This window comes from Gobius niger (genome assembly GCF_951799975.1).
Source record: "Gobius niger genome assembly, chromosome: 5".
NCBI classification, from domain to species: domain Eukaryota; kingdom Metazoa; phylum Chordata; class Actinopteri; order Gobiiformes; family Gobiidae; genus Gobius; species Gobius niger.
In genome coordinates this window covers 8,235,259-8,258,922 of record NC_136856.1, presented here as the reverse complement: position 1 = coordinate 8,258,922, position 23,664 = coordinate 8,235,259, and the positions used below count along the sequence as shown (strand labels likewise).

Genomic DNA, 23,664 nt, shown 5'->3' with positions numbered 1-23,664 from the left:
TCCTCTTTTTTGTCGCTATTTTGATGCTTTTCTTTTTAGCTTTTAGATTTGGGTAAAGCTCGGTTAAGGCGGGACCGGTGGCCCGAGAGCCAGTGGCCCTTCTGTGCTCTTCCAGAATGGACCTATGGCCAGTCCGCCCCTGATTCATGGTGGCCCACAGACTTCTTGTTTAATTGGCACACATCTCCAGTGATACACTTTGTCCTGAAACTTTCAGCATTCCACACTAATACAAAACTCAAAAACTAACACTTTATTATCAGCTGGCATTGTTGTTCCATATTATCTTTCTTTATACACTTTGATATGCGGCCCTTGATGGAAAAACAGTTGGACACACCAGCAAACTCTTGTCGTCATGCTGTGCTCCAGGGGTCAAATCAAAACAGGTGCTGGAGCGAATTCAAACTGGAGAAAACAAGTGGGAATTTGCCCTTAATTGACTCTTCAAAAAAAAAACGTAAATGAAGGCTCCCAATTTGATGTATAAATGAGAGAGTGGTAAAGTTGACTGTTTTCAATGCTCGTTTTGCACATTGTAAACATACGTGGAGAATATGGATATTCAGAATAGGCTACATTACAATACATTTTAAGGCAAGTGTCGGGAGTGGATATTCTTGTTATTAAATGCAATTTCAAAGCATTGAGTGCTAATTTGGAGGATCATTTTGTTTGCCTTGGATGCAGATGTGGACATGGAGACCAGAGACACATCAGGCTCTGTGTTGGTGGATTTGCGTTCAGCCTCTGTGTTTTTTAAGCCAAACAAACAGGCTCTAATTCAGACTAAACCTCCTCGTGGGTGTCTTGTTCTATTATAGCCTTATAGACTTTAGACCTATACCTATAGACTTTTTGTATACTTGTGCTTGAGTCAAACTTTTGTCAATTTAAGGCGAGACACTGCAGGTGAATAGGGAAAAAATTTAAATTTACAGATATCAATTTGAAACTTTCGCTGTCGATCACTGGCATAAATGTGTCATTTTATCTTTTCATATAAGAACAAGGTGTTTTATGCCTAAAAATGCCCCAAATTTCCCATCTTTTCGGCGACTAAATCTGAATAATGGATAGAGCTACATTCAAATTTATGGTTTCATTTTATTGATAAATGAGTTGCCAAGACTTTCTCAGAGGGGATTTAGGATTTCTTGTTTATTTTGAAAATAAGCTGTTTTTTTAGTGGAAAAATTTATAAAAATGTAATTTTCGCCTTATTTTTTGACATTCAAAACTCAATAAATGGGATTTAGGGATTAAATAATAAAAAATCCCTCTGAAAAAATCTTAATCTTCCAAATATCGTTCAGTCCAAGGCTGGAAAATTTGAAGCCTTTAGGTCCGACTGACGTGGACTTAGTGTCGCCACAATGACAGAAAAATGTGTTTTGAGAAAAAGGCCCTTGAAATTGTGTTCTCCCATATAAGTCTATGGGGGAACATTGAATCAGCACAATATTTAAACATGTTATTGTGAAGATTAGGCATATTTTCAGTTTCCGGGTGAAAGCTTGTATGTTCAGAGACCAATTTGGCCCAAAACCTGAAAACTGAAAACAATTAAGTTTTGCCTGCAGCGTCTCCCCTTGATGCATTTCAAATTAGGCAACACGTTGTATTTAATAGTTTAAATAGGCTTTAAATAAAACAATCCTCCTTTAATGTAAACAAGTCGCTTACATTAAAAAGTCAATGTCTTAGATCAGCATCGACTTTTGTCCAAACCAAACTGACCGGTCCTGAAATGCTAAAATGCGCATTTCGCACCTAAAGAGCAATTACAAGTGTGAACGACTTGTGCTCGGCCGTGGGCGCGCCCTCGTCTCCGCGGCCCTCACTTCTGTTCCCTAACCCAGTCCTGAATGCGACCTGCTTCTTTGTTTGCTTTCATGTCAAAGATTAAAGTACTAGTCAGGCTCGGCTGCTTCGAAGTTTTGTGGACGCTCTCCGTCCACTGCGTTTATTCCCGGCCTGATCCGAATAATGGGCTAAAGGGCGCAGATAACACCGGGATGATCCGATCAGAGCCGCGCAACAGGGAGATTAGGAGGCTTTTCACGCGGGATAATACTTCCGTTTTAAAATAAAAGAGAGGGCGATTAGCGCGCACTGGTCTCCACGGCAATGACGCACAGGACGCACGGGGCTGCGCAGGTCCCCAACACTGATACAGCACAACAAACAGCAACGAGTTAGTTAGGTTTACTTTATTGTGAACCCTATTTTGTATTGGGAAAGTTTAGGGACTTAAACCACGTCCAAAGCAAAGCCAGGATTAAAAAGGGACTTTGGAGAACAAAATAGTAAAGTAAACATGGCCAAATCTACTCACAAGTCAAATGAAGGGCTCAATAATAATAATAATAATAATAATAATAATAATAATAATAATAATAATAATAATAATAATAATAATAATAATAATAATAATAATCATAATCATCATCATCATCATAATAATAATAATAATAATAATCATAATCATCATCATCATCATCATCATCATAATAATAATTCCGATTTATTTGCATTTCTTTATTTATGATAATTTGATCATAAAGTATGAAAATACAGATCTGTATTTGTCCATCTTTTGCTGTAGGTCTCCATTCAGATGACCTTCACTTGCACCAAAGAAAAAAACATGAGGCCTGTTTTTAGCTCCTTATGAATGAAGTATTTAAATATGTTTTGAGCTCTTTTTGTTTTTATATCAAACCACTTGTTGAGCTAACAATGTAAGGTTTAGTGTTTGGAGACAAACTGTACATCATTAAAGACAAACGAGTTGCTGCCCATCTTAGATCAATGGAACCAACCTGGTTATAAGAAAAGCTAAAAGAAATGTTTAACACTTTACTAAGATAAGATGTATTTGTCACGTGCACACTCAGACACAGAATAATAGTTAATTGCGTTTCAATAGCAAACAAGACATTTCAAGAAGCTCACAGCAAATGAGATAAAAAAAAATGTGAAATAGGCACAGCCTGTAACATACAATCTGTGGCGTTCACTTTTTAAACAGAAATGTAGAAAAAGATGATGACAGATCCGAAAAATATGATTTGGAACGAAACACTTTGCCTCATAGGCCCATACGATAAATATATATTTGGATATATGAGCAAAATCGAGCACAACTAGGAGTTTGTGCACAAACAAGCCCCCCTCTCTCAGTAATGTGTGGGGGGGGGGGAGAGGGGGGAGAGGGGGGTGATGGTTGTTTGATGGCCCTGTGTCCCTGCACAGAGGAATGAATGGACAGGGCGTGTGGTGGAGGGCGGGGCTTTAGATGCTTTAGCGGTTATAACGCGGAAGGTAAACACGCTCCAAACATTTCTCTGTGACTAAACCGAAGAGGAGTCACTTTAACTTTTACCATGCGAGCTGTGACCCCAGACACCCAGGCCAAGAGGGCTCCGAGAAGGGTAAGGATGGCATGATTTTACTCGACATTAAGGTTGAGTGTTCATTTTCCAGGCACTAACTGTATTCTCTGTCACAGTCAAAGATGTCCAAGCCGGTTGTGGAGAAGCGCAGAAGAGAAAGGATCAACCACAGCCTTGAAACACTGCGACTGCTGCTGCTGGAAAACATGGACGATGAGGTGAGCTGACCTGGAGTGCAAACATTGTTATAACTGATCAGTTGTTAACTGTCATTTTCAATGCGTAATTGTGTCTTTTCTCATTATTCAGAGGCTGAAAAATCCTAAAGTGGAGAAGGCTGAGATCTTGGAGAGCGTCGTGCAGTTCCTACAAAGTGGAATTGAGCTGAAGAAAGGTCAGGGTTTCGGGAAGAGGATGCACTTTGAGGAGGAGGAGGCGGCGAGTCAGCAGAACTACGAGGATGGCATGAGGTCGTGCCTGCGCAGAGTTGGCAGCTTTATGGCCAGTCAGGAATCGGACGGCCAGAGTCATCTTGAGTTCTCTCCGGTGAACCTCTCCCCCCAGGGACAGTTTCCTGTAGCCGGGCCTTGCAGTTCTTCTCGACACTTCGGGGGAAGGACCGTCATGTCCTCTCCATCACCGGCTCTGTCTCCTCCTCAGCCGGCCCCAATGCACTACCCGCCGGTCGCCACCCAGACCGCTGCTCGGCACTGGGGCATCGATTTACAGAAGATGAACAGCGACCCCGTGTGGAGGCCGTGGCCCCAGTAAAACACTTGAGAGCAAAGATTTATATTTTTATACACAGCCTGTTGCACATTTGTAAATATGTATATGATTGCACAGAAAATGTTCTTTGGTAAAGAACAGAAGTTCTTCTTTTAGATGACGCACCTTCATACTTTTGTGTATCTTTTTTTGTTGCTGATGACACACAGAGTGCCAGCACGATGAAACTCACCTTTTTTTTTTTTTTACTTTGTGAAAACAAATCATTGTACTGTGGCGAACGTGAATTGTCGCGTGATGAGCGACCCTGTTGGTCCAATAAAAGTACTTCTCTGACCATTACACTGTTTCTTTGATGTTCATCAAGTTCCAGACGTTTCTTGGGGTTAATGGGAGATCGTTATCAGGTGCTTAAGCCCATCCCATAGGACAATAGGATAATGTAATGGGAGCATAATGGATTAACCTTAGCCATCTTTACGCATGCATTTGCCAAATTACGCACAGGGCTTTGATGGTGTTAACTTTAAGTTAACTATAATAGTCTGTCTGGTCTATACGGTCTGCGTCGAAATTACGTAAAACAAAAGCCAACTTTGTAGAAACACTTTTGTATTTGTGGTTCTGAATCGTTTATGTTTCAACAGCGTTGGGAAGTAACGGAATACTTGTAATACGTATGTAGAATAATCATTTTAAGTAACTGTATTCAGGTACAGTTACTCTTGATGGTATTTAGAGGCTACAGTTACTTTCCTAAAATCAAAGGAATACATTGCGGCACTAAATCATAATTATTGCTGCATATTGCACAACATAAAAAAAAGAAACGATCGAAACGACCAGGGAAATGTTTAGATTTGTAATGAATCAGTTTCCGTGATCTGTCTCTCCTCCAAAATACAAATGAATATTTCGAAACTTCCTATGTCACAGTTTATGTGCATTGTGTGATGTGCGTGCAGCTCCTGGTGCATTTGCAAAACGCTTTTTTTCGCAGAAGTTTCAGCGAACTAGTCATGTTTTTAATCATACGCCGCATTTCTACATAAATACAATGCAAACACTTCACAATGTTCAGAAGACACTGCTCTGACTGGACAAGTAGCGGAATATGCTACAAAATACATTTTAAGTCGAGTTCCAAAGTATTCTCCACAACACTGTGTATCAAACAATCATTTCTATGCACAGACACTTTAAATACAAGTTCTTGCACTCATGTTTTGGTAATTTTCCAGAGTTACTACGTTATTGTGTCTCTTTCTTCCACTGGTTTTGTAAATTGGACCTGGTCTCGCTGATGGATAGTGGACAACCTGCAAATGTCCTCCTTTGTTGTCGGTATCCATGTCAAAAGAGGAGATTAGTTCAACGAGTTTGTCAACATTATGCCCCCACCCAACATAAGTACGCGCTAATGGCTGATCGCACAGGCGCAACAAAGGCGGGGGGATTTGTGCGCAAAGGCAACTACTCAACTTCAATCCACCTCATCAACATGATATAAACTTTATCATCAAAATCCAATTCAAAAAGCAGCGGGTCCCATGTGACACTTTAGTGAAAGAAGGCATTAGTCCCGCTGTGGCAGGCAGGACGGTCCTTTGTGGAAAAACCTCCCGCAGAAACACTCCGGGACAAAGTAAACCAATTTAGCACAATGAGATTATAACCTGGTTTGATCAAATGCGTCACATTGTCAAAGATATTTACGGTGACTTGGATCAGCGCAGGATGCGGATGTTTCTGCTTAGGTCCAGTTTGTTTGCCCTGGACAAAAATTGCGCACGGAAATCTAACCCAAAAGAGATTAGAGGGTCCACGTGCAGTGACTTATGTGTCAAATGTGTCCATGGCAACTAAAGTAACCCACGAAAATGAAATGCGTAATGGTGCGTAAATGCTGCGTAATGGTCGTTTTGGTTGTGGATATTTCGCTTCACGCTGGTTTTGAGGTTTCCCGAAGTGCCCTGGACCATGTGAGATATTGTGCCTGGCTCCTGTTAGAAAACTAACTAATAACTAACGGAATGTTTGGGTCTAGTTTAATCAAGGATTTACCTCGAGGGAAAAAACAAACTCATGAGCGTCCATATATCTTTGCTAAATAAGTCAGTATTCCTAATTATGTAAATGTTTTCTCTTTTCTTTTTGAAGAGATTTACATAAAAACAGCTTTTCAACCTTCTGTCACGTCACAAAAATAAAAATACTTTCAAGAATTTGGGGCGTCCAGTTGGCCACGTGTCGACGCGGTTCCCAGTCCGTTTTTCTCACCCTAAGGTGCGAGTGTCATTGACACCCACGCGCCAAAGGCACAGGCTCGTGCGCAAACAGCTGGTTACGTGTTTTACTTTTAAACACTTTTAAAATAATGTGTCTTTGTAAATTTAACACGCAATCCATAGTTCAGCAGGTCAGGTTGCTTCACTTATTATACACGTGGTCTTCAGAACAAAGGAAGTAGCAGAATAATTCACTTCATGCTTCTTAAATGTAGCCACGGCAAACTTTTTAATCTTACACTCACTCAAGGGGGTTGAGTGATGGTCAGATGAATAAACAAATAGCCAGGGGCAGACTGGGACTGAAAAAGGGCCCTGCATGGGCTCTGACCAGCCTGACCCAAATTTAGATAAATGCAGCACCTTTACAAAGACATATGTGAACCTCTTACCTTCCGTCTTAACAGAGTCCATTTCCTCCAGTTCGGTTTTACCCAAATCTAAAAGCTTCTCCACTGGAGAGCAACAGTATAACGCCTCATTTGAAAGCTAAGACCTACAAAAGTGATTGCACCCTTTTGTCATATTGTTGAAGCATGTTTTTGTTGTTTTTTCATTGCTTATTTTGTTGCTTTGTTGTCATGTTTTCGTCACGTCTTGGTCATTTTTTTGTCACTTTTTTGTCACTTTTTTGTTGCTTTTCTGGCTCACTTGTTGCTATTTTGATGCTTTGCTTTTAAGCTCTTAGATTTGGGTAAAGCTCGGTTAAGGCGGGGGTTTAAGGCTAAGGAGAAAATTTAGACTGGTGGCCCAAGAGCCAGTGGCCCTTCTGTGCTCTTCCAGAATGGACATATGGCCAGTCCACCCCTGCAAATAGCCTAAATAGCATAATAATAGACTTTATGTAACACAGATTCTAACTTGTAGAAAGTTGCAAACTATTACTAAGTACAGCTTTATAATTTAATCAGCCTTTATCTGCAGGATATTGAAACATTGACTTTCTGAAGTTCATCCAAACACTCCCCACACATTCCCACTCTGTTTTCTTTTACGTGATTCTACTGCAGACTGTAAGCTGCATTATTTTTGAACAATACATGTGTTGTGTGTTTTTACACCTGAACTGACTGATTTATCAGGTGTCTATAGTTTCAGCTGTCGACAGTATTTGCAGTTGAACAGCTAAATGGTCGATAAATGCTCACATTTGTTCCTATTCTAGGCACTCAAAGCGCTTTGCATCAAGGAACCCATGGACACTCATTCATACAGTGTCAGACACTGGAGGCAAGCAGTGTTAATTTTGACAACATATTTTAATTTAGTTTTAGTCTTTTGACGAAAATGTAATTCGATTTTAGTCTAGTTTTCATCGACTAAAATTGCAAGTAAATTTAGACAACTAAATTTAAGACTTTTAGACTTTTAGATTTTAGTCGACTTTGCATTGATAATATTCATTATAATCATATTTAATCTTGTTCCTCTGCTTCATGGAGCTGCTCCACATGAACAAAGCTCAGCGCTGATCCTTTGGCAAAGAATTTACATGATCTGAGGCTCTTTCAGACGCTCAATAGAAGTTTGGATGATTTTAGTCTCTCCCTTTCATTTTTGTTTAGTCTTATTTTAGTCGACTAAAATATCTGGACATTTTAGTCATAGTTTTAGTCTCATGAAAAACTTTTAATTTAGTTTTAGTCCAATTTTAGTCGTCAAAAATATCACTTTGACTAAAATTAAGACTAAATATTTTAGACGACGAAATTAACACTGGAGGCAACTGAAAGGTGGGTGAAGTGTCTTGCCCAAGGACACAACGACAGTGCATCTGCAGGATTCAAACCACTGAGCCTCTGAGAGGGAGATGACTATTACAATGATGGAGATTAACAGCAGTTCTCTTATTATAATATTAATCATTTTTGTAGTTTTTTTCCCTTTCATTCATCCTGGCCTATTGTACATGTTTTTATACCATCTGTCACTTAACGGTGAGCTAATCGTATCAAAAAGAGAACGTGTTGCGGCGACGTTTGTCCATTTAGACATGGCATAAAAAATAAAGAGTGCCTTTGTTGATTGGTGCAGTCCACCCCTAAATCTGTACATTCCTGTTTAATTTATGAACATATTTACAGATAATTCTGATTCTGCTTGATTTATTGCATTGTCTCATGTACTGAAGAACACTGAGTACAGGAACTTCATTGAATAGTTTGCTTTTTTAAAGTTCCTTTGCCACTTAAGTATTTTGGTTCCTTCCTTCTCATTCAGCGCTGCTCTGTGTGGCTGTTGCTGTTGTAATGATGCCAAATCCCCTCTATAGGAGTGTTAATTTCGTCGACTAAAATATTTAGTCTTAATTTTAGTCAAAGTGATATTTTTGACGACTAAAATTGGACTAAAACTAAATTAAAAGTTTCTCATGAGACTAAAACTATGACTAAAATGTCCAGATATTTTAGTCGACTAAAATAAGACTAAATAAAAATGAAAAGGAGAGACTAAAATCATCCAAACTTCTATTGAGCGTCTGAAAGAGCCTCAGATCATGTAAATTCTCTGCCAAAGGATCAGCTCTGAGCTTTGTTCATGTGGAGCAGCTCCATGAAGCAGAGGAACAACATTAAATATGATTATAATGAATATTATAAATGCAAAGTCGAATAAATTCGTCTTAAGTTTAGTCGACTAAAACTAGACTAAAATTAAATTACATTTTAGTCAAAAGACTAAAACTAAAAGTAAATTAAAATATGTTGTCAAAATTAACACTGCTCTATAGCACAAATATTCTTATCTTGTGAACCCAAACAGCATTTGCAACACAAGCCAGTATTCCCAATTATGTAAATGTTTCTCTTTTCCTTTTGAAGAGATTAATACATAATTGGATGAACCTTCTGCCACTTTCACCTCACTGTAAAGGCCCTGTTTTAGCGGTTAATCCTCGGCCGGTGCATCGACGTTTACATAAAGTGAGGGAGGGGCAGCAGCTGCTCTGCTGGTCACTGCCGGCCCCTACAATTAAAGAAACATCCACATTCACTTCTCTTTAAACCTTACCAGCCTCTTATTGTTTTTACAAGCCATATTTAAATGAGCTGCACATCTTTTGTGTGTGTTTTGTGGTTAATATTGGTGGTGGAAGTATTGGCCAATGTTTAATTTATTAGTGTAGATGAAAAGTATTAATAAACTCCAACTGGTCAAAGTAGGGAGTGAGAATGTAATGATTATTAAAACATTTACCAGAATCTACCAGTCTTTTTTGTTATCCTGACTTGGTTTGTAAAATAAATGTCTTTAATGTGAAGTTTTTAGGTCTAGTCAAGAGCTTTTGCCACTCTTGCTTTTCTAAACCCACTCAGCCAGAAAAGAGTCTCACTTTGTTGCATAAAAGTGGCACCATTTTGACGAGGAAACTAGATTAGGTGCCTCGGGACTAATGCTGCCTTCATGTGGTCTCGAGATAATGGCGACTCCCACTTGTCGAGCAGAAAATTGCTCATGAATGCCACCTCATGTTTTCCACTAATTTTGATGAGATAACCTTTGATCTTATCAACACGACAGAGACTAGCGATAATACATTTTCCTGCCTTTTGATGAGTGAAATTGATTGTTTGAGGACTAAACAAGTCATTTAGCGATGCCATTTTAATGTCATCCATTTTTGTACTCCCAATTTTCTGCTCACGCCTGGGAAGGATCATCTTTCCCAGAGCACATGAAGGCAGCACCATAAGAGCTAAAGCCTCATATGATACATTATATATCTCTGTAAACAAGGCACTATTGACAAAATAGAGCATGGGTGTAAACGGTGTGGAGGGCCACTGATCGGTGGTCAAAAATTCAATTGAGTGCAACCGACACTGCATTAGAGCCGCTCCCAAGCCTGTACAAACAGGCACTGAAAATTTTAGATAAAAAACCTGTTTCATACCACTACTGTAACATTGTGAAGAAATACAAATTATTAACGTTTGAAAATTCCATTTTGTTTTCGAATGTCAGTTTAGCGTTTAAAATTCTTCATGATTTGGCCCCACAGCCCCTGAGAATGTTTGTGAAACCATGTGACGAGGCAGGACGTAGAACAATGCGAGTCTCGGCCAGAGGAGACTGCTCTGTGAACTTTAGATCCTCCACGTTTGGACAGAATTGTTTCTCTGTAAAAGCTGCAGGATGTGGAACTCGTTGCCATTGACTGTTCGAGAGAGCAGCACTTTACAACAGTTCAAACTTAATCTGAAGAAGTGGTTGAAAGACGGTCAGATTTGTGAGCATTAACACGGGGGTAGTAGTAAATATGAGAAGGTACAAGTTTTTAAAAAACTGTATATAATTGTAATTGCTATTGTAAATACTGTAAATATTGTATCTGTATGTTTGAGGTGATCCTTTTGCCGGTGCCTTATATGTGTTTTATATTGTGAGCGAACTCTAAAGTCAGATGCTCATTGGTCACTGTTTAAACCTGCTGTCACTTTGCCTCTGCCCAGGGACGACAGATGAAAATGAGCTTGTAGCTATCTCTGGTCTGTGCAACACATTTGTTGTGCAATGTCCCTGTCAAATAAATAAATTTAGCAGAGTTTTAACTCTTATGCCCCACACCTTTGTTTAGGCTTGGAACCTGAGAACCAAAGCAACTCGCTCAGGGGTAGGCAACGTCAGGCCCGTGGGCCAAATCCAACCCTCCAGCACAGAACCTCTGGCCCTCAAGATGAATTTGAGAAACATTATAATGCAAATTAGGGATTCAATTCCTTTTACAGTACTCTACAAATGTAAGAAATAGAGTCAGTATTTTAAAAATGCCCTGGCAGAATATCCCACTTGGTCCTACAGTATGTAACGTAAAAGAGTGATTCTCAACTGGTGGCTTCTTTCAATATTTTCCATCTGAAACGGCACTGAATCTCAGGTTTAAAGGCATATTTACTGCTTGTTCAATAAAAACCTGTGTGGGAAAACACAATATTTTGTACCATATATGACAAATTATGGTTTTATTTGGGTTGTTTGGGCCGGTCATCCGAGGGTAACGTTGGGTCCCGACTTGGGAACCACTGACGTAAAACTTTGGCATTTGCAGAAAAAAGTTCTTTACTTTAAGCTACAATGTTGAGGTTCAGCCCTTGCCGTTTTGGCGATGATGAAAATCGGCCCTCCTCAACGCAAACTTGCCGACCCCTGAACTAGCTCTTTCCCACACTTAAATGTTACTTTTTGAGGTCGATTTGAGTATAACTATGAAACTTGTTAATGCACCATCTCTCACAATGTGTGCCAGTTCAACATGAAGCCTGAGGGCCAACAAAAAATGCTCTGAGGGACACACTTTGGGCACCCCTGAAGTAAAAGAAGGAACAACTGCGAGAAGGTAATTATTGGCCAACGTGGTTTGGGACAAGAATGGAAAAAAATGTACAGTTGGTACTTAATTCGAAGACCAGGAGGCGGGACCACATTACAGCGGTTTTAGAATCGCAGCATTGGCTCCCGTGTGTTTCAGGATCGATTTTAAAGTTCTTTTAATGGTTTTTAAATGTCTTAATGGTCTTGGTCCTTCTTATCTTTCAGAACTGCTTTTACCTTATGAACCTTCACGGCCCCTTCGCTCCTCCGGCAGGGGTCTCCTAGTTATTCCTAAAGTCACAAAAAGACTCATGGTGAGGCGTCTTTCCAATAATACGGCCTTCGCCTCTGGAACCACCTGAGGAGGAGCTCAGACCTGAGGAGGAGCCCAGGGCTGCAGAGAACGTTCATGTTTTTAAGAGCAGCTCAAGACCCACCTTTTTAACTTAGCCTTTAGCTGATATTTATTTATCTATTTTAGTCTCTTTTATTTACTTATTTATCTATTTATTAATTTTGATAACTTGATATATCGATATTTATTTTTAGTTTCTTACTGATCTTCACTTTGTTTTTATACTTTTTATCAATGTTTTTATACCGCTTCTTATATTTTTAGAATCTCCAGTGTTTCCTCTGAAGGAGCCCTCGTCCTCGGGAGCGGTGACTGGCTGTGGCTGTGTGGGTGCTGTCCTGTGGGTGCCCAGGTGGAGGTGTGGTGTCTCCTATGGGGACCCTTGTGTCGGGGCCCGGGCGGCCACAGCTTGTCTGCGGCTCCCGGGGAGGACGGCTCCTCTGATGGTGTTTCCTCACCTTGGTCATCTGTACCAGCCTCATGTACTTGATTTTGATTCTGTGTGTGAGCATGAGTGTAGAGTAAAGGGCAGGGGGTGCAGGTGTGTGTGTGTATTGTGTGTATATATTGGGAGGGTTTGTCGGGCAATAATGTTTTTAATGTCTTTTTTTTTAAATGTCAAAGCACTTTGCGATGCACCTGTGTATGAAAAGCGCTCTATAAATAAAGACTGATTGATTAATTCATGCATAAAGTCAGTAAAAATGGACAGACTACGTAGTTTGATGAAAAAGACATTGTATTAACAACAAAAAAACACATAGATATGGTACAAGCGTCTGCTGTGTGTTTGGGGCTTTTGTGTTTTGAACAGCGAGCGTCTAGATTGAAAAGAGTCGATTAAGACGACCTCTATTTTACAGAAATCATAAAAATAATAACCAGACTGTTCAAAAAGAGCCAGTGAGTGACATCATGCTGAACCAGTTTGACTTCATGTAACCTGATGTTTACAAATCCCCGCTTTAATTAACTGCAAGAACTGTTCGCAAATACTCCCAAAAACCACTGACTCGATGGCTGACATGCGCCGTGGACGGTGTTTTCATGCTTTTCCCACGGCGAGCCCCTGCGCCTTCTGGAACTCCTGCTGTAAACTGGCCAGGACTTCTCTGTGCTGCTCAGACTTCTTCTCCATGTCTTTGATCATCGCGTCGTACCTTTGACTGAAGCCAACCACAACAAGACACAATTTTAGTAACATATTAACAACATAATCTATATTTCAGTCATTGATTGTGCTTGCCTTTATCATAGTACTGTCACGTATACATTTACTATTGTGCATCCTACAGTAATTCAAATAATAAGCAACAGAGTCTACGCCTGCTAGATAACAGTCATAACAATATTAATACTAACAGAGATATAGATCAGGGGTCTCAAACTCATTTGGACTGGGGGCCAAAAATGCGAACCCAGTGTTGGTCGGGGGCAACAGACGAAGCCTTTTATATTAAGTCAATTATGGTTTAGCAACTTTTTATTGTTTGCTATAAAATAACTTAAAATAGACTGTACATTACCGATCTGCACATGTTTAACAGTTTCCAATCAGCCAAACATTTGCTGAGCTTCTAAATTTGAAATGACAGATTTAGACAATTAGTTTTTTTGTAATTAATCCCATTTTGGTTCAGGGCGTCAGTGATGTTTCAGGAGGCAGGTCCAGTTTCTGTCTGTGAGTCTATTAAAGAAATGCAACATGTACAACAAATGTCATTTTAATGTAGTGCAGAAAAGCCCGGCCCGGGACTGGAGCGGATCATGAGCACCAGCAAAAAGCATCAGCTTCAAACTTGTTTTTACTGTGTTCATTTTCAATTACCCGTCATATAATAAATACATCAGTGAATGTGTCGACTTTTCCAGACTCTGGTGTGTCTGAGATCAGATCAGTGAGATTCACCTCATGTAAGTAATGTGGAGTCACTGACCTCTGACCTGTTTGTGACCTACAGTTAGAACTGATGGGGCTTTGATTTTTACTGTCAATGTTGCTGTAATTATTTGCAGTATTTTAATACATTTCCATATTCTCTTTTTTAAATTTAATTATGGATCATGTGTTCGCACATGTGCCTTAATAAAGATTAAATTCATTGACCTGATGATGTAGCTCTGAGAGAAAAGGCTCCTCACTTTACTGTTGTGACGCTTTTAAACACTAATACAATGTGTTCGCTTTGCAAAGTCCTAAAGGTAAATATGGTAAAGGTGCTTTTTGTCTTTCTGCTGCTGCTGCTGTAACTTTTCCAGCTCATGTTTAGCTGAACAACTGAAGTTTCTCCTCATGTTGAGGCTCCACCTGATTCAGAAGCTTCTCTCTCAGTTGCTGCTTTTAGTCGGTTTCTCTGTTGAGAATGTTGACATTGATGTTGACATTCTCGGGAAATGTAGTTCTAACGTGTTTAATGCATTTGGCCCCCGGGCATGTTTGAGACGCCTGATATAGATGGACGTCCAATGTGATTTTGCTGAATATATCGTGGCTTCTCGCGATATAGTGATTGTCCAATATTGACATAACAATACAGCTAAACACATACAATATTAAAACTGCCACTTACACCTCTCCATTGATATACTCCAGTCTTTTTCCAACTGTGGCTTTGGCTTCATCCAGTTCTTGCTTCACCAAAACTGGGCCAATGAGTTTATAGACTGTGTTAGTGCTGCCCAACATGTCCAGCTCCTGTAAAAAAGACCAACAAACAGTAGTAACATAAAAGAAAAAACTGCCTTAAATGAGCAGAAACCAAAAAGCCTGTAGTTTTATTGCGCATATGTTAATCTTAGACACATTATGAAGGTTTTAAATGCACTTAATAGTGGATTCTGTGATTAGTTACCTCTTTGACTATGTTGTTTTCTGTCACTTGTGTTTCCAGCTTCTGTCTCGCGGACATAGTCTTGCTGACATCTTTACAAACACAAATTATTCATTAAACATATTTCAATCACATTAAACCTTTTTATTTAATAGCTGTGAAATATATCAATGTCAAACGACCATAAAGAGGGTGTTTTCCCAATATGGTCAGGAGCTAAGGCATGTCTCGTTAGGAAGCAATGCTAACACCTACCTTTCTGACTCTGCGCGTACTTTTCTACCTCAGCTTTTAGTTTCTTCTGAATCGCTTCAGCCATGACTATAAACTGTACTATTATACAACCCAGAGAAGAGTAATGTAGGGAAGTAATAGGCGGATAAGACAGAATAAATGCAATTCAGCACCACATGAAAGATCCGAGGCAGGACCATGCAGACCGGATAAGGCAGCGCCGTTTCCGTTTCTTTCAAAGTAAGACGACGATTGTTTTATATTTGTAGTTAATCGAATAAAACAGAGCATATGTTGCAACTGACACATTCATTGAACACAACAACACATCTGAAGTTGTTAACATGCCAAACGAGACAAAAGCCTCGGCACGTTTTGGAAAACTAAACGAAACGTGCTTTTATTTTGTGACGCCGTGATGCTCCTGCCCTGGTTCAAGATGGCGTCGTCGTTTTGGAAAGGTGTTGTCGGAGTCGGTCTTTTTGCTTTAGCCCATGCAGCTTTTTCAGCGGCGCAGCGTGAGTTAAAACACATGCAATGACAGTCCTAGTTTTGGGGCACACGTGTGTTAAATTTGTGCTTTGATCATGGGGGAAATTTTGAAACGCGTCCCGTCGGGCCTCCGCTCGGTGCTAACTGTGGCTAGCTTAGATGTATCCGGCTTTTGAAAATGGTTAAATGTGTCTGATCGGCTGTTTCTCTTAAATATACATCGTGTATTCTGATTAAATACATACACATACTTATGGTTATGTTGTTGTCAGTAAAAGGTAAGACTGGATTTCGCCCATCTGGACATTTTTTCATTCATTTTACGGCTGTGCCTGTATTACCCGTGTCCAACATTCAAAGACCGAGTGATCAATGGTCTTTTGTAACTGTGCATTTTACTCTTTATCAGCTTGAAATATCGTTGTTGTTAAATGATTGTTTGTTTTTAAGGAGTAATTTTGTGACGCAGCGCTTCTCAGTCACACTTTGTCCGTGCAGTCTGTTAATGACGAGGAATTTATGCATTCATTTGTCAATATTATAATGTTTAAACATCCAAAAACAATATTTCCACTTCAAAGTATTGATTTTACGTTTCACAGACAAGAGTTGTGGTTTTTGAACCTCACACAGCAAGTCCCTCGTGATGAAAGATTTGACCTTCCAAGTACCATTAGGCTTAGATCAAGAACAAAGCAGGACCAAACTGGGATCTAAAGTAGATCTAAAGTAGATCTAAATGTGACCTAAATGTGACTTCATTATGAGTGAATTGGGTGTGACCCATGTCCAAACCAGAAAACACCAAACTTAAATGCAGGGCATGAGTATAAATGAAATTATCTTAGAATAGAGTCTTGTATTGCAGACAGTGTTTCGTCGACTAAAATTTCGTCGACTAAAATATTTAGTCTTAATTTTAGTCAAAGTGATATTTTTGACGACTAAAATTGGACTAAAACTAAATTAAAAGTTTCTCATGAGACTAAAACTATGACTAAAATGTATTTTAGTCAATGAAAAGGAGAGACTAAAATCATCCAAACTTCTATTGACCGTCTGAAGGAGCCTCAGATCATGTAAATTCTCTGCCAAAGCATCAGCTCTGAGCTTTGTTCATGTGGAGCAGCTCCATGAAGCAGAGGAACCAGACTAAATATGATTATAATGAATATTATAAATGCAAAGTCGACTAAATTCGTCTTAAATTTAGTCGACTAACTTTACTTGCAATTTTAGTCGACGAAAACTAGACTAAAATTAAATTACATTTTAGTCAAAAGACTAAGACTAAAACTAAATTAAAATATGTTGCCAAAATTAAAGGTATACAGGAGGATTTTCACGAATTTTAGGAAAGAACGGCCCTCTTGACGTTTTAAAAAAATGCGCATGCGCAACGCTCTACCTGCCTCCGAGGAGGAAGAATCTCCCAAAAAACACTCTGGTCTTGTTTCTCTCTTCTGAAGCCTTTCTCTTCTTCTCATACACTTCGAAGACACTTTTTCTCTTGCCCCTCTGCCATTTTCAAACGACTCGGTGCGTTCTGCGAGCAGCAATGAATGGCTAACAGCGCGCACGACGGCCTTACGTAGGCATATCACCAGAATGATTGACAATTAGGAGGACCAATCGTCTTGATGATCCACCCGGAAATAGATCATCCTCCGCTATACCTTTAACACTGATAGCAGACCAGTGCTGCACCGGGACTGTAGCTCTATGTCAGCTTTTCTAATTTTGCTGAAATGATAAGTTACATGGATTTTGAAAAAGGCAAATTTGAGTGGTAATGACTGGCAATCATGGCAGAAATTATTCTCCATTGAATCAGTGTTTAACATTTGTGTGTCTTCATCAGATCGGTCGTACATGCGGCTCACAGAGAAGGAAAATGAAACACTACCAATAGACGTGAGTATCGTGACTTTTATCACACACATTTTTAATAATTCATATTCTCACTGCTTCTCATTTGTTTGTACTTTTTGCAGATTGTATTACAGACGTTATTATCCTTTGTCATGACCTGCTATGGCATTGTCCACATCGCTGGAGAGTTCAAAGACATGGACGCCTCCTCAGAGCTGAAAAACAAGTGAGTCCTGCACCTACGTTCATCCAAGCACCCGCAGTCTTTAAGGATCTGTTGTTTGTTCACTGTGTCACAAAGGAGATCTTCAGCCTTGAGAGAGTGTGTCTTTATCCCCAAAGTTCTCTCTATTAATAGCAGATTTCCCCCAGTACAACATGGCCTGTCTTTCCCTCCTGAGATTTGCTCCCTGCACGGCCACACATTATACAGCGCTGTCTTTACAGAAACCATCAGCAGGCACTCATTTCCCTTTCACCTTTGCACTGCATCTCAAGTATAGCATTTATAGCATATTCTGCCACTTAAATTGTTTAGTAAAAGCCTTTATCTCTAAACATGCTGTTACACCTCTCTCAATGTCCCCTTTCGCGTGGTCCCCGTGATCACATTTTAACTGGAAATGAGGACAAGGGGTGGATGATGTGCCAAATATGTAATATCACGTTGTTCTTGGTGCCAGATCTCAATGTTTCTCATGATTCATCAGCACTTTGTATCTTTACATCGTCTTTAAGAGGTTGTTAATGCCACCTGTCATTATGAAAGTTAATTTTCTCTGATTGGTTAAACCTCCCGGTCACTTAGACATGACTGAGTCCGACTAATAGGAGCAACGAGGGTGAAAACTGAGAACCATAATGAGCTGAGCTTGTCACAGGATCAGATCACGATTCGATGGTGGTCGAAGTACTTGATTTTGTTATTCCAGTGAAAGTAAAGGTTCCTCAGTCAAATTATCATATGTGAAAGTGCTGAAGTATTTACCGTTGAAATAGGCTTCAAATATGACGATCGTGCCCCGACTGACCACCAGCTGTTCTGAAATGTGCATTATAAGGCTTGAAATAGGACCAATATGGAGCCAACCTTTACTTTTTACTTTGGAGCTTTTGTAGTAATGTTGTGGAGTAGAAAGAGGTTTGTCTTTCAAATGTAGTAAAGAAGAAAGTAATCAGTTCTCAACAAAAACACTACTCGAGTAAAGTATAGATTCTCAAAACGCAACTTCAGTAGTGATGGGTTAATGATACCTGTTTAGTGTGTGTCACACACTTTCTAAATAGCCTCACACTGTGTTGGCTCATGGGCGCCATCTGGTGGCGTAAAGGCATTGCAGCAGTGAGCCTGAAAAAAGCAAACTCAGCTCATTTATTCTCGTTCAGAAATATGAACCAGGATTGAGCTGTTTAACAGCTGAGAGTGAGGATGTAAATGGAAACAAATGAATGATAATTAATGAGAGAAATACCAGTGATGCAACCATTTAAAAATGAAGTCCCTGACCAAGATTTAATAAAGGACAGTGACAAAAACAGGGCACCACATATTTTGGGTTTTGATACCAGTGAGTATCAAGTCAAACGACTGAACCATCAGAGCCCATCGTTTTTGCGCTGCACTTCAGTCTGGACGTGAAAGAGAAGACATTAGACGCTCTTGTGCTTTACACGTTTTCCATTGAACCATTTTGTTCAGGGCAGATTCGCCTCGTGGCTACAGTTTCCGGCGGCCCCGGGGCGGCTGCCTGAGGCCGAGAGCGTTCACGGGATCAGCGCCCGGTGCATAAATCCCACATGACAAAATGAGCCGGTGTTGCTCTCGTTCAGCTGGGCTCAGTTAGCATCACTAGACTTCAGTACTTTAAGTACATTTGTGTTACTGACCCTCTGGTCATATTGTCCAGCTCTAGCAAGGAGTAACCAAAGTCAAATTATGTCAATTAGAAATCAGAATTGACTAGGCTGGTTCGCACGGCACAGAAGTGATGGGAATAAAAGATAATCCATCATTACAGCACATCTTTGAGGAGATTGTGATCAAACAGGCAAGGACAATGATCACAGATCATCCGATGTCCTGCACTCCAGGATGAGCTGCTCCTGTCCGGACGACGCTATAGAGTAACAAGAGTTTAAAACAAAAAGAGATTCTGAACTCAGGCCAGAGAGCAGAGTGGTGATTGTTTTGTATTGACTGGTTTGTCCTTGTCATTATGTCCTTGTATTTGTTTTTGATGTGGCCGCCTGTGTGTCCAAGACCAATTTCCTTCAGAACAAATAAAGGATACAAAGAATCATAGACCCCTTAAAGAAACAGGCCACCGTTTTCACATACTGAGATATGTTCTTACCTTAGCTTTGACGAATTCTTTAGGACCTGTCTGATCTTCACCCGTGCCTTCAGTCACGTAAACACAGCGCAGACGGCGTTAGCGTTTAGCCTCTCCCCCTCTCCTCTATAGCTCCAAAACAGGTCAAGATAGAAGCTACCGTTTTCCCTATTTAAATATGGTTACGTGAAGTGTTCCACTACAAAGTATAATTACACAAAATTAAACAATGTGGATTTTCTAAGCGGATGAAAGGGGGAACTATATTGTAAGGCGTAATAATACCAGGAGTAGTTTGGCATCCGCACAGTAAAGTGACTGCGCGGATGCCAAACTGCACGGGTGAAGATCAGACAGGTCCCAAAGAACTTGTCTAAGGTAAGGTAAGAACATATCTCAGTATGTAAAAACGGTGGCCTGTTCCTTTAAGGCGACTTTAAGCAGATCTAAACCAACAAAATACATTTAAATAACAAATTTTCTCTTTCCTTTCTCACAGAACGTTCGACACGTTGACGAACCATCCCTCCTTCTACCTGTTCAACCACAGAGGCCGGGTGCTCTTCAGATCGCCGGAGGAGGTCCCGTCCGAACGCAACCAGGCCCTGCCCAACCCCTTACGACTACGCAAGCTGGAGCATTAGCGCCGAGACTGAGCCCCCGTTTCTGCCTGTAACCTCGCCCCACGTTTAGAGAAACCATTTTGTTAGAAGAAGCTTAATTTAACATGTACATAAACTAATCGGAATAATGGCCACTCTTTTGACCACGCTCTCTACCACTGGGTGACTGTGCCAACCCTTTTTCGACAACTTTGTAAATACGTGTTATGCTTGGAGTCTTAAAATACAAAAAACTGCGCCCCCTACTGTCTTTTTTTGTTTTTTTTGTTTTTTTCTCGCCTGCTGGTTTGCAAAAATGTTTGTAGGATCGGGGGGAAAACGAGGCCTGTTTGTTACGTTTGAGTCTAGGGTTGTTTTTCGATGTGGATTTTACTATTATGAAAAGTAAAGCTGGATTCATCGGGCCCTGTACTATGAAGCTGGATTTAGACCCACGATTGAGGCGCGGTTTCTTGAATAAATGAAAACACCTGCTGATCAAGTCGATGTAATTCACACGTGTAGTTTAGCCAAGGACAAATAAGCGACGATTAAAGGGATGTTTCAGGATTTTTGACATAGGGCCTCATTTCATAGTTATCCTCAGTGTTGCCGATTTCTGGAGATATTTGTTTTTGTAATTCATGTTCTTATGTTTGAAGAGTTTCGTGGCGCTAGGCTATTAGTCTCGCCAACCAGACTCCGCTTCTTTACAGAAGAGGGCCTGGCAACACTCGCGCTTTCAAAAGGAAGTGACGCAGCGATATGGAGCCGACCGACCAATCAGAGCCGCTCCCTGAACGTCACGTTGTTGCGCCTTTGTTTTGTAGTTTTTCAACACAAGCAACCACTTCACGTAATGTTCCGGTTTGCTTGTGTTAAGTTTTTCTGACATAAACGACAGAAGTCATTTACTGAACTCCGTGTGGCAGGAGCGCCATTGTTAATGTCCGAATGATACAACTTTGTTGTGGCTGTTTCTGTCGTCACATCCGCCATGTTCTCATTGGCTGCGCTTCGGTCGTCCCACATTAGTCCCGCCTCAAGCAGTAGCTTTTCTACGACAGGGTCGCCAGACCAGTCTCCTGTTTATGAATTAATAAACATCGGAGAGTAGTCTGGATGCCAGGCTACTAGGCTAGTGCTAGGCTAGTGCATTTCTATGGTATCAGCTAGCATGCATTAAAAACAGTCTGACCCGCTCCACAGAGCACCTGAGGCAAATCACTTATAACACCAGACTAACCATATAAATGTCTTATAATAACTTATATTTGAGCAGCATCAGCTTTGTGGTTGTATAAGCCACGCAGCGGCGGAGTGATCTGCTAGAAAATAGTCCCTCAAAATGCGATCATTCATGTGATGCAGGTCAGTTATATTCCAAACATTATTCTATGGACACAGACATTTATATGGTTAGTCTGGTGTTATAAGTGATTTACCTCAGGTGCTCTGTGGAGCGGGTCACACTGTTTTTAATGCAGACTAGCTGATACCATAGAAATGCACTAGCTTTGCACTAGCCTAGCACTAGCCCAGGGGCGGACCGGCCATATGTCCATTCTGGAAGAGCACAGAAGGGCCACTGGCTCTAGGGCCACCAGTTTTCTCCTTAACCTCTTACCCCCGCCTTAACCAAGCTTTACCCAAATCTAAAAGCTCAAAAGAAAAGGATCAAAATGGCGACGAAAACGAGGATGAAAACGGGACAAAAATGTGCCCGGAAAAAACAAAAGTGTGGAGAAAAAAAACGTGGTGAAAACATGACACGAAGCAGTGAAAAACCAACAAAAAGAAAAACTGACAAAAAACAAAACAAAAGTGACAAAAATGTAGCTAAAAGACAATGACAAAGCCCCCAAAAAAGTAATGAAAAAACAAGATCATGACAAAAAGTTACACTCACTTTTGTAGGTCTCAGCTTTCAAATGAGGCATTACACGGCTGCTCTCCAGTCGAGGAGCTTTGTTGATTTGCGTAAAGCCGAACTGGTCGGTTAAAGCAGGCGGTAAAAGGTTAACATGTGTTTTTTGTGTAAAGTGTCGCATTTACGCTAATTTGGGCCAGGCTGGTCTGAGTCCGGGGCCGTTTTTAAGTCCCAGTCCGCCCCTGCACTAGCACTAGCGCCACGAAACTCTTCAAACATAAGAACTGCATGAATTACAAAAAAAACATCTCCACAAATCAGCAACACTCTGGATAACGAGGAAATGAGGCCCTATGTCAAACATCCTGAAATATCCCTTTAACAAAATGAGAGCTTTATCAACCTCCTTCTTCCTGAGTCGCTCCGTTCACAATCTACAATCTATTCACTCTGTAACTTTGTTAGTTTTTACAAATGCGTATTATGCTATTGATGATTCAAGAAATGTTAGCATTCTGGAAACTTTCAGTCAATCTATACAACAAAGAAATGGCCTTAAGTTGAACACTGTATTTTATTCTGAATAGGAATCCAATGAGATGTTTTTTGTTGAAAATCAAGCCTGAAAAGGATAATTTCTCTGCCTTTTTTTTCCTCTGGCTGATGTGTGTTACGTCTGTAAATTATTTTTTAGTACGAATACTAATGTGGTCGTGCAGGGCCCTGGACTCGAGGAGGTTTATGACTGAGCTAACGATGCTAACGATACTGTGAAGAGCTTCAGTAGAGAAAGAAGGATTCATTTGAGGAAAAGGGGGTTCTATTTCCTTTGTTTTGTAATTATGGTTTTTAATTTAATAAAAACATTTTGATTTTACACGATTGGTTTGTTTTTGATGCAGGAGTTGGGTGTCGTTGGTTCGTTTGGCCACTAGGGGTCGATAAGAGCCAACAGTTGGATGGCAAGTTTAGGTCCAATAATATATGGCTATAGATAATGTCAGTGGTGGAAGAAGAACTCAATATTGTTACTGAAGTAAAAGTGCAGATACAGGACCAAAAATGTGCTGAAGTAAAAGTATAAAAGTATGCAGTGTAAAATATACTTTATAAGTAAAAAGTACAAATATTTAAAGGAATAGGCCACTGTTTTTACATACTGAGATATGTTCTTACTTTAGCTTTGACGAGTTCTTTAGGACCTGTCTGATCTTCCCCCGTGCCTTCAGTCACGTAAACACAGCACAGACGGCGTTAGCATTTAGCCTCTCCCTCTCTCCTCTATAGCTCCAAAACAGGTCAAGATAGAAGCTACCAAGCTCTTCCACGTTTTCCCTATTTAAATAT

At 40.3% G+C, this 23,664-nt stretch overlaps 3 protein-coding genes and 1 long non-coding RNA gene across 5 annotated transcripts in view; 3 read left to right on the top strand and 1 right to left on the bottom strand.

Annotated features, from left to right (window-relative positions):
* The window catches only part of LOC306962938, a 162,344-nt gene extending 162,198 nt beyond the window's left edge, over positions 1–146 (top strand). For both annotated transcript variants that reach the window (XR_013792874.1, XR_013792875.1), the window contains exon 3: positions 88–146. This is a non-coding gene — a long non-coding RNA (uncharacterized lncRNA). The remainder of the gene's footprint in view (positions 1–87) is intronic.
* A 3,243-nt stretch (positions 147–3,389) lies between these two features.
* her5 (hairy-related 5) lies at positions 3,390–4,169 on the top strand (the record flags this gene model as incomplete). Its single annotated transcript, XM_079557030.1, has 3 exons — positions 3,390–3,437; positions 3,515–3,616; positions 3,708–4,169. The coding sequence occupies 3 exons, from the start codon at positions 3,390–3,392 to the stop codon at positions 4,167–4,169; spliced, it is 612 nt and encodes a 203-aa protein (XP_079413156.1).
* Positions 4,170–13,096: 8,927 nt separating this feature from the next.
* pfdn6 (prefoldin subunit 6) lies at positions 13,097–15,363 on the bottom strand. The gene is made up of 4 exons (XM_079556674.1): positions 15,170–15,363; positions 14,936–15,006; positions 14,654–14,778; positions 13,097–13,249 (listed from the first exon to the last, which is right to left on the bottom strand). The coding sequence occupies exons 1-4, from the start codon at positions 15,231–15,233 to the stop codon at positions 13,129–13,131; spliced, it is 381 nt and encodes a 126-aa protein (XP_079412800.1). The 5' UTR covers positions 15,234–15,363; the 3' UTR covers positions 13,097–13,128.
* Positions 15,364–15,571: 208 nt separating this feature from the next.
* On the top strand, positions 15,572–20,731 carry mmgt1 (membrane magnesium transporter 1). Its single transcript, XM_079556965.1, has 4 exons — positions 15,572–15,666; positions 17,502–17,554; positions 17,635–17,738; positions 20,345–20,731. Exons 1-4 carry the CDS (start codon positions 15,588–15,590, stop codon positions 20,487–20,489), a joined length of 381 nt encoding a protein of 126 aa, XP_079413091.1. The 5' UTR covers positions 15,572–15,587; the 3' UTR covers positions 20,490–20,731.
* Positions 20,732–23,664: the final 2,933 nt, after the last annotated feature.

Coding starts and splice junctions, on each gene's coding strand:
- pfdn6 (XM_079556674.1), bottom strand. CDS start 15,233: ATGGCTGAAGCGATTCAGAAGAAACTAAAAGCTGAGGTAGAAAAGTAC. Junction 15,007..15,169: donor GTACGCGCAGAGTCAGAAAG/GTAGGTGTTAGC, acceptor GTGTTTGTAAAG/ATGTCAGCAAGACTATGTCC. Junction 14,779..14,935: donor AAAACAACATAGTCAAAGAG/GTAACTAATCAC, acceptor TCTTTTTTACAG/GAGCTGGACATGTTGGGCAG.
- mmgt1 (XM_079556965.1), top strand. CDS start 15,588: ATGGCGTCGTCGTTTTGGAAAGGTGTTGTCGGAGTCGGTCTTTTTGCT. Junction 17,555..17,634: donor ATGAAACACTACCAATAGAC/GTGAGTATCGTG, acceptor TACTTTTTGCAG/ATTGTATTACAGACGTTATT. Junction 17,739..20,344: donor TCCTCAGAGCTGAAAAACAA/GTGAGTCCTGCA, acceptor CCTTTCTCACAG/AACGTTCGACACGTTGACGA.